Source organism: Cetorhinus maximus, unplaced genomic scaffold (genome assembly GCF_964194155.1).
Source record: "Cetorhinus maximus unplaced genomic scaffold, sCetMax3.hap1.1 HAP1_SCAFFOLD_620, whole genome shotgun sequence".
In the NCBI taxonomy this organism is placed as follows: domain Eukaryota; kingdom Metazoa; phylum Chordata; class Chondrichthyes; order Lamniformes; family Cetorhinidae; genus Cetorhinus; species Cetorhinus maximus.
In genome coordinates, this window is record NW_027596562.1 from 13,013 (window position 1) to 24,015 (window position 11,003).

Sequence of the window (11,003 nt, forward strand, 5' to 3'; positions counted from 1 at the left end):
CACATTTATTGTTATATAGTTTAGCAAGACATTTCACAGAAATGTTAGAAACCAAGGAGATACTCGGGCAGGTGGCCAATAATTTGGTCAAAGAGGTCGGTCTGAAGGAATATCTTAAAGGAAGCAAATGAGGTAGAGAGGCGGAGAGGTTTAGGGAGGGAATTCTAGAGTCTTGGAAACTGACAGAATGGCAACCAGTGATGGAATTATAAAAATCAGTTATTATCGAATTCAAGAAGAGCAGATATCTCGGGGGGATTGTGAGGCTGGAGGAGGTTACAGAGATAGGAATGATCACAACCATGGAGGAAAACAAGGATGAGAATGTGAAAATTTAGGTGCTGCTTAAATGAGTGCCTTCAAATCATTTGTATAGTTTGTGAATGGCTGTGGGCCAAGCACTGATCCTTGCAGTATCCCACAAAAACAGCCTGTCATCCTGAGAATGAGACATTTATTCCGACTCTCTGTTTTCTGTCTTTTCACCAATTCTCAAACTATAACAGGATATTACCCCAATCCCACGCACTTGAATTCTGTTTATCGACATCCTGTGCTTAGTTTAGTAACCTTCTCTCTGTCTCTCCCACTCCTCTCTCTTTCTCTCTCTGTCACATTGAATTCTCCAGCCCAGCGAATTGTGGATGCTCCATCATTGAATATATTTCCGGCTGAGATGGACAGATTTTTGGTCTCTCAGGGAGTCGAGGGATATGGGGAGTGGGTGGGAAAGTGGAGTTGAAGCCCAAGATCAGTCACGATCGTATTGAATCGTGGAGCAGGCTCGACAGGGTGTTAGGACTTCTCTTGTTCCTATTTCGTATGTTCTTGTAGAGGCCAGAGTCTTGTGTAGGCCCAGACCGGGTGGCAGGTTCCCTCCCCTGAAGGACATTAGTGAACCAGTTGGGTTTTTATGACGATCCAGCAGTTTTCATGGTCACTTTTTCCCAGTGCCGGCCCCACAAATTCCCAGATTCATTCAGCTCAATTTCACAACCTGCCTTTGTGTTTTTGTGGGTTCTCTCTCACTCCCCTTTTCCTGTTTTAAATCAATTCCACAGGGGATTAGAGGGGGAGGATTTGCATTCGGGAAACTGAAACCAAACATCACATCAGGATCTGATGGAATCGCTTAATTTATCTTAAACTGAGTATCTTCAGATTTTGAACATGGAAGGAAAAAGCACCGTTCACAGTGGGGAGAAACCGTACACGTGTTCTGTGTGTGGACGAGGCTTCATCCAATCATCTGACCTGACGGAGCATAAATGCAGTCACAATGGAGAGAAACCATCGAAATGTGGGGACTGTGGGAAGAGATTCAAATCCCCATTGGAACTGGGATCTCATTGGTGCACTCACACTGGGGAGAGACCATTCACTTGCTCTGAGCATGGGAAGGGATTCACTCAATTAGCCAACCTCATGGGACACCAGCAAGTTAACACAAATGAGAGACCTTTTAAATGCCCACAGTGTGAGATGTGCTTCAAAAGTTCTGTGGAACTAAAGTCTCATCAATGTTTTCACAATGATGAGAGACCGTTCAGGTGCTCTCACTGTGGGACTGGGTTCAGGCAATCATCTCATCTCATCGCACACCAGCGAGTCCACACTGGAGAGAGACCGTTCACCTGCTCCGAATGTGGGAAGGGATTCAGTCAGTCATCCGGCCTGCTGAGACACCAGAGAGTTCACACTGGAGAGAGGCCATTCACCTGCTCCGAATGTGGGAAGGGATTCAGTCAGTCATTCGACCTGCTGCTGCACCAGACAGTTCACACTGGAGAGAGGCCATTTACCTGCTCCGAATGTGGGAAGGGATTCAGTCAGTCATCTGACTGGCTAAGACACCAGAGAGTTCACACTGGAGAGAGGCCATTCACCTGCTCCGAATGTGGGAAGGGATTCAGTCAGTCATTCAACCTGCTGCTGCACCAGACAGTTCACACTGGAGAGAGGCCATTTACCTGCTCCGAATGTGGGAAGGGATTCAGTCAGTCATCTGACCGGCTAAGACACCAGAGAGTTCACACTGGAGAGAGGCCATTTACCTGCTACGAATGTGGGAAGGGATTCAGTCAGTCATCCGGCCTGCTGAGACACCAGAGAGTTCACACTGGAGAGAGGCCATTTACCTGCTCCGTATGTGGGAAGGGATTCAGTCAGTCATCCCACCGGCTAAGACACCAGCAAGTTCACAAGTAACTGTCGTGATGGGATTTTGCTCTTAATAACATTCAGGACTGAAGTATGTTCATTATAGTGTGTTTCTGTAGACATTAATAAACTCCAGCCCGCTTTGATAAAAGTCAAATAAATCAGCATTGTGTTAAACACAATGCGTTGAACCTTTTTACTATTTTTAACAAGATATTTGCTTTTTGATGTTAATAAACTCCAGCTCAGTTACAGATTCTGTATAAAATTGGAATAAATCAGCTTTGCGATGAACAGTTGAGTCGTTTTGATATTTCTAGCACAAGTTAGTTCCTTTTTAAGGGCTCTCCCTCTCCCCTGTCTCCTCCATCCTCACCTCCAGCAACAAGTGTGAGGAGCTCATGGAGCTTCCTTGTCACTAAGATTGAGACAATCTGATCAGCTGCCTCTGCTGTTTCCCTCCCCTCCACTAGCCCACTGGGACAAACTATCTCTAAAGATCCCCCTTGTCCGAGCCTGAACTCGTGATTAAATGACAAAGGGGATGATGGTGCAAGGCAGCATTGGGTGATAATGAGACAAGGAAATAAACTAATGGGACAAGTGGAGAAACAACACAGGCCCAGAGGAGGGATAAATGGTAAAAGAAGAACCATTACCAGCACCTACTGTCAGAAAAAATGGGAGCAGTAGTTATGATCTGAAATTGTCAAAATGAATGTTGAGTCCAGAAGGATGTAAAGTGTCCAATGAAAGATGGGCTGCTGTTCCTCGAGCTTCCATTGAGCTTCATTGGAACAGTGCAGGAGGCCGAGGTCAGAGTGGGAGTGGGTGGAGATTAAACTGGTAAATGACCAGGACCTCAGGGTCACACTTGGAGACTGAAAGGTGATGTTCCACAAAGCAGTTACCCAATTGGGATTTAATCTCCTCAATGTAGAGAAAACCGTACTGTGGTCAGTGAATAGACAATACTGAATAGCAAGAAGTACCAGTAAATCACTGTGCCCCTTGGAAAGTGTTTTGGGCCCTGGAATGAGGGAAGGGAGGAGGTGGATGGGTGCTGCTGCATCTGCTGTGCTTGAATGGAAATGATTCACACTGATGTTCATAAGAACACAAGAAATAGGAGCAGGGTTGGACTAAAAGGCCCCTTGAGCCTGCTCCACCATTAAATGTTCTTCCAGCTCAACTCCATTTTCCCATCCTATCACCATATCCCTTAGTGCCCAAATATTTATGGATTTCCATCTTGAACATATCAAGATGGAGAACAACAGACTCAGTGCAACTATTAATCTGGGAAATGCACAAACAAGGTGCATGTGAATTACAAATTCACCTCTTCACTGCTTGGTAATCATGTTAAATGAGCTTTACACTGGCCCCATGCTGAAATCTAGTCATTCCCTGACGGGTATTCTTAATGGTATAATTAGCAAATTTAGAATGAAAAATACCCTCTGCTTCACTGTAAGGCTGAGAGACAATTTTGTAATTGATTCATAATGTCACAGGCTGGCTCATGAGATCTGCTCATTTCATCTAATCTTATTTTCAGCTAATGGGAGAATGGCTGAAACAGGGGATGGTGAATAACAGCTCGAAACCACAGTCCCCTCTCCCACTGCCATAATGATCCTTACAACATACAGGAATTTGGGACAATGTGACTTAGATGCTCAGATTAGCTCTGCCTCCATATTATAGGAAGGAGCGAAGCACTGGGGATGGTGCAAAAAAGATTTACTGGAATGATGCCAGAATTGGAAAATATGTCAAATTCACAAAGATTTAACAGATTGAAAAGTTTTTTTCTCTGGAAAAGAAAGTGAGGGATGACTTGACTAAGGCCTTTAAGATAATGAAAGGGGTTGACAGGGTAGACAAGTGGAAGAGTTTTCCACTTGTAGATGGTTGAGAATAAATATACATTAGTCATCAATAAATCTAATGCACAATTCATATGCAACTTCTTCAATCAGAGATAAAAGCAGAAATTCATGGCAATACTCAGCACATCCAGGAGAATCTGTGAATTGAGAAATAGAGATAAGTTTTTAAGTCTGCTCACTGATGCAGTGCAGTTCTGATGGAAAGTCACAGCCCTGAAATTTAAATACATCTTTCACTCTCCACAGACACTGCCAGATCTGCTGAAAATTCAAATATTTTGTTTTTTTATTTCAAATTTACAACACCACCTTTCTCTAACTGTGGTTGCCAATGTAGAGCACATTCTTAGAAGAGTTTGAGATCCCAGTGTGAGCTGAAACTCATGTTGCAAAATCACACCATGAAATCACACCAGCTGAATGTGGAAATGGATTCACCTCGTTATTCCATTTTCTGACACAGCAGCACATTCATACCTGTGGGAGACCATTCAGATACTTCATGTGTGCAACCCTTTGCTCACTGCCCACCTGCTAACACTCCAGTTTTAGAAGGTCAAAGGATTAGATCCACAATTGCTACATTCCAACTGACAAGACAGAGTTTCAGTAGTCAGAATATGGGAAGAAAAATCACTTGTCTGTGCCGCTGCTGAGAGTCCAGTGAGTTCAGATCTAACTGTCAGGTTTTGTTCTGTTGTTAATTACACCCAGGACAGAACTATGGTGGAGGGGCCGTGCACTATGGTTGCCATATCAATATTAATAATTTTATGTATTGGCCCTATGGCGCCAATCATCATCGGATCATAAAACATAATTATCTTATCAGAAAAGGCCTTTCAATGGCGGTACGTTTACCCAGCATTCAGTGGGGGGCAGAATGTGCTCTATCCTCACTACAGGAGCTCTTGGCGCAGTAGCTGGCAGTGACTGGTACATGCGCATTGCGATCTCTGACTGGAGCATGCGCAGTACCGTCTGTACCTGGAGCTGGTGGAAGACGTTGACAAATGGCGAAGACAGGCGAGTAAAAGGAGCCGGTGAGTTGGGGAGGGATGGAGGCGGCGGAGTGGGCGGGGAGGCTTCATGAAGACCCTGTGAAGGTCTTAAATCTTGAATAAGAAGGTACCGGTCCTGCGGTTACACCGAATGGAGAGGGGACAATTCCGACCCGCGTCTCCTCTCGGAGACAGGCCCAAGTTAACAACCGCCATCTTCACAGGGGCAATGTGCAGCAGGGCGCATGCGCGGCCATCGTGGTCCAGGTAGCAGGAGGAGAGGATTTGCGCATTTCTATCCTGGACTGACAGGGATGGATTTTGGAAACTCCTTTTACAGGGGGTTAGAAGGGGAGGATTTACACACAGCAAACTCAAACCAAGAGTAATGTTTGTCTCATCTCAATTTCTATCTTGGAGTGACGGTTAGTGCTTTTGTAAATTTGTTTTACTGGATCTTAGAAGTTAAGGGTTGACAGATGGGAAACTCAAATCAAACATCAATTCAGATCTGGCAGAGTCACTCAATTCGTGAGGACTTGAATATCATCGGCCTTTAAATCTGGAAGGTAAACAGTTGGCCTGTCTGTCTGTGGGCAAAGGTTACTTGTAGGAGAAAGAATAATTAACTGGGGAAAGCCAACTTCAATAAGGTGAGAATGGATCTGACCCAGTAAAGTGGAATCAAAGGTTGGCAGGAGAAACTGTAATTGAGGAATGGGCTGCCTTAAAGAGGAAATAGATCAGACACAGTAAAGACATATTTTCACAAATGAGGAAGGTGTGGCTAACATATTCACAGCTCACTAAATAAGAGAAGAGATTAAGATGAAGATGAATAAGTCTGCTAACAGAGATATCAGGTGGCTAATACAACCGAGAGACAGGCTGAAGAAAGAGGATTCAGAGAGGAATTGGAAAAAGAAAGTAAGAGAAGCAAAGAGAGAGTATGAGAAGAGACTGGCAGCTAACATGGAAGGAAATCAAAACGCTTTCTCTGGCTGATACCTAGTAACAGGCCGGTAAAAGGAGAAAGGGGCTGATTAGGGATTTAAAAAAAAGGTGATTTACCCATTGGCACAGGGGGCATGGATGGGGTATAAATGAATATTTGGCATCTGTCTTTACCAAAGAAGGTGATGCTGCGCAGGTCATGGTTAAAGAGGAGATAGTTCAAACACTTGTGGTGTTTAATATTGATAAGGAGAAGGTATTATATAGGCTGTCTGATAAAGTTGACAAGGCACCAGGATTGGATGAGATGTATCCAAGGATACTGAGGGAGTTCAGAGTGGAAATTGTGGAGGCACTGACCATATTATTCCAATCTTCTTCAGACCCATGAGTGGTGTCAGAGGACAGGAGAATTGCAAATCATACACCTTTGTTCAAAAAGGGTGTAATGATAAGCCCAGCAACTACCAGACCAGTCAGTTTAACCTTGGGGGTGATAATTCTGGACAAAATTAATACTCACTTAAGCAAATGTGGGCTCATTCAGGAAAGCCAGCACAAGTTTGTTAAGGAAAAATCATGTTAAACTAACTTGCTTAAGGTTTTTCAAGATTTAACAGTGTGGTTGATGAGGGTAATGCTGTTAATGTGGTGTACATGGTCTTCCAAATGGCATTAGGTAAAGTGCCACATAACAGACTTGTGAGCAAAGTTATAGCTCACAGAACAAAATGGGCAGCAGCAACATGGGGACAAAATTAACTGCGTGACTGGAAACAGAGAGTAATGATTTTTCAGAATGGAGGAAGGTTGAAAGTGGATTTCCCCAGGAGTCAGTGTTAGGACTCCTGCTCCTATGACCTAGACCTTAGTGTTCAGGCACAAGTTTGGAATTTATGGGCACAGACTGTGTAGAAGGTCCTTTCTCTGGTGGACCTTAGTGAACCAGTTGAGTTTTTGTGACAATCCAGCATCTTTCGTGGTCACTTTTTCCTCGTGCCGGCCCCACAAATTCCCAGATTCATTCAGCTCAGTTTCACAACCTGCCTTTGTGTTTTTGTGGGTTCTCTGTCACTCCCTCTTTCTGTTTTAAATCAATTCCACAGGATATTAGAAGGGGAGGATTTGCAGTCAGAAAACTGAAACCAAACATCACATCAGGATCCGATGGAGTTGCACAGTTTATCGTAGCCTGAATATCATCGGATTTTGAACATGGAAGGAAAAAGCACCGTTCACAGTGGGGAGAAACCGTACACGTGTTGTGTGTGTTGACAAGGCTTCAGCCAATCATCTAATCTGGCAGGACATAAATGTAGTCCCAACAGGGAGAAACCGTGGAAATGTGGGGACTGTGGGAAGGGATTCAATTACATGGAAAGACATCGGTGCAGTCAAACAGCAGAGAGACCGTTCATCTGCTCCGAGTGTGGGAAGGGATTCACTCGTTCATCCTACCTACTGAAACACCAGCGAGTTCACACTGACGAGAGACCTTTTAAATGCTTGGACTGTTGGAAGTGCTACAAAATTTCCTGGGAACTGATGTCCCATCAATGTGTTCACACTGACGAGAGACTGTTCAGCTGCTCTCACTGTGGGACTGGGTTCAGGCGATCATCTCATCTCACTGTGCACCAACGAATTCACACTTGGGAGAAGCCATTTATCTGTTCCAAGTGTGGGAAGCGATTCACTCAGTCATCCAACCTGCTGAGACACCAGCATGGTCACACTGGAGAGAGGCATTTCACCTGCTCAGAATGTGGGAAGGGATTCACTGATTCATCCCATCTGTTGACGCACCTGCGAGTTCACAGTGAGGAGAGACCTTTTCAATGTCCAGACTGCAGGAAGTGCTATAAAAGTTCCGGGACCTGGTGTCCCATCAACGTGTTCACACTGAGGAGAGACCGTTCAGATGCTCTCACTGTGGGACTGGGTTCAGGCGATCAGCTAATCTTATTTCACACCAGCGAGTTCACACTGGGGAGAGGCCTTTCACCTGCTCCGTGTGTGGGATGGGATTTACTCAGTCATCCAACCTCCTGAAACACCAGCGAGTTCACACTGGGGAGAGACCGTTCACCTGCTCCGAGTGTGGGAGAGGATTCACTCAGTCATCCAACCTGCTGAGACACCAGGAGGTTCACGAGTAACTACAGTGATTGAGTTTTGCAACTGAACCATGTTTCACTGGGGTCTGTTTCTGCTGATGTTAGTAAACTCCAGCCCAGTTATAGGTGTTAATATTCTGGATGAAAATAAAATCATTAAGCTTTCTATTAAATAGATGATGTTGAATCTTTTTACTATCCCTAAGACATTAGTTCCTTTCGAAGGGCTCTCCCTCTCCCCTGTCTCCTCCATCCTCACCTCCAGCAACAAGTGTGAGGAGCTCATGGAGCTTCTTTGTCACTAAGATTGAGACAATCCGATCAGCTGCCTCTGCTGCTTCCCTCCCTTCCACTAGCCCACCAGGACAAACTGTCTCTAAAGACCCCCCATGTCCGAGTTCTGAACCCACATCTTTCTCCAGTTTCTCTCCCATCTCCCCTTCCTGCCCTCTCAGAGCTCACTTTGTCCATGACACCCACCTCCTTTTCCATCGACCCTATTCTCGCTAAACTGCTGATCACCCAATTTCCCCATGTTCACTGATATTAACGGTTCTCTCTCTCCTGGTACTGCCCATCTCTCCTTCAAATCTGCCATCATCACTTGTCCTCAATAAAACCAACACTTGACCCCACTATCCTATTAAACTCCTGCTCCAGCTCCAACCTCCTTTCAGTCTCCAAAGTCCTGATCACCTCCCAAATCCATGTCCACATTTCCCAGAACTCCATGTTTAAATCCCTCCAATAAGATCTCTGTCCCTGTCACGTTATCGAAATAGCTCTTCCCAAAGTCACCAATGACACCCGATGTGAATGTGACAAAGGAAAACTCCCTCATTGTCCTTCTCGGCCTGTCTGCAGCCTCTAACAACATTGTCCAAACCGTCCTCCTCCAATGCCTCTGCACTGGTGGCCAGCTGGGTGGGACATGATGAAACAATGTACAAACAATTCAAGGGCTGACTGACTTCAAGAAATAACCGGGCAGACAGGGAATGTCACCGTTACAACAAGGAGAGTCCGTGGTTTCAGTGAATGAACCAACAGACGGGTGTTGTGGAGTATCTTAGACACTCGGCATGAGTCAGCTGTGTGATGGAAAAGCAACACTAACGACAAATATGGGGATACAGGAGAGCCCCAAAGACATCTCATCGATACAAGTTTCTCCCGTACGTTTGGAGTATTTTGTAGACATTACAGCATTGATCATGATTACAGAATGAACCATGTGCCCTTGTTTATAATTTCGCTCCTGTACATTCATGCCTCTGTAAAAATGGTCTGCACCCATACCTGGTTCCTCTGTTATTCCCCTCCCACCCCACACCACAAGTGCACTTCCTCTGACCTCCTTGGCTTTCTAGCTCCTTCTCACTGTCTCTCTTTCCATCAAAAATCAGCAAATTGTTAAAAAAATGAATGTAAAAATAATGTCTAACCTTGTAATCCCGACATTAGCAAGAAGTCCCCTTGTGTCCCCGTTGGACATCTGTCCGTTTGACCATACCCTAATCCTTCTGTTAGTCCTAAATTAATTATGTCATTCAGACTAAGCAGAATTACTAACCTGAAGCATATATTTGTTAATGACGCATTCCCCCCTTTCAAGGGTTATGACAGGTTAGGAAGAAGGTTCATATTGTCATCATTCAGAACAACCCAGATTACAAAGGAACAACTGATCTCAAAGACAACCTCTTGTAGTATGTGTGGAGAGGGTGTGCTGAATCAGGTTTAAATGGGTTAAATGATATATGTTTTCTATATTAGACAATCACATTAAAATCTGGAACTTAGATGGGGATATGGATTTGTGTTAGGTGGGAAGATCTGGATCAGTATATTACTCCAGGGAGCCTAATGATCAGAGGGACAGTATTTCAGAACTGATTCCTGTGAAAGCAGCAAACCCATTGCTCTCTGTGAAAAAGACCAATGGAAATATTTAAAGTGGAAACCATAGGCATGTTGGAGGATGTTGTACACAAGGAATTTGTGAACTATCTGAGGATAATAGTGAGGGGAAAGGAATGGATCTGGAAAGCAGCAGACACTTCACATTGTTCCTGGAGAAGTGGGGCCTGGTTGTATAGATGTCAGGTTTTACACAGCACACGGTCAGCCTGTGGTTTCACCCTGGATGAAGAATCTCCGAATCGTACCATTCACATCACTGGATGGGATTCTCAGGAGCCATGTTGTCTGCTTGGAGAGGAAGGTTTGTGTTATAGCTAATGAGAAGCAGCACAGACAACCACACACACATTCTCTGTCTGTCTCACACACACTCAGACAACCTCTCCACACCCACACATTTACACACACTTCCACACTCAGGGATACACCCGCACCCATACAACCAGACACATGAGGACACATCCTGTCCTATCAGGTGGACAACACCGACCAAAGTGACTAATACTGGGGATAAAGTATTGGTGCCTATGAAGAACATTGTTTTTGGCACATTCAAGTCAACATCACCCTCCATAGCCTGTGAGCGGTTTTGACCATCCAGTCTCACCCCTTTCTCTGAACATTAAATCTATATTGAACAACATCTGGGACAGAGGCTACAACACAATTAGAACAATGAGCTGTCTATTGCCAGCTTTGGTGACAGTGGGAGGTAGTGTAAATTTCAGAACAACATCCCTGGATAATTACAGCCTCTGATTTCCTCTTGGAATGACTTAAAATGTCAATTCCTCTCATGTTGATGGTCTGTTTGATGAGAGAATTCTGAGATAGGTCGCATGGTGAAAGAATATAATGTTGTTTTGACTCAGTATCCAATATTCCCCTGAGTTTGTTCATTGCTGCCCCAATGTCCTGAGACATGTTCCTATGTTCAAAAGGAACTAATTTGT

At 44.5% G+C, this 11,003-nt stretch overlaps 1 protein-coding gene across 1 annotated transcript; it reads left to right on the forward strand.

The window, feature by feature from the left end:
• Nucleotides 1-1,170: 1,170 nt before the first annotated feature.
• Nucleotides 1,171-10,643, forward strand: LOC144674296 (uncharacterized). Its single transcript, XM_078535722.1, has 3 exons — nt 1,171-2,204; nt 7,405-7,890; nt 10,526-10,643. The coding sequence occupies exons 1-3, from the start codon at nt 1,171-1,173 to the stop codon at nt 10,641-10,643; spliced, it is 1,638 nt and encodes a 545-aa protein (XP_078391848.1).
• The last annotated feature ends 360 nt before the right edge of the window (nt 10,644-11,003 follow it).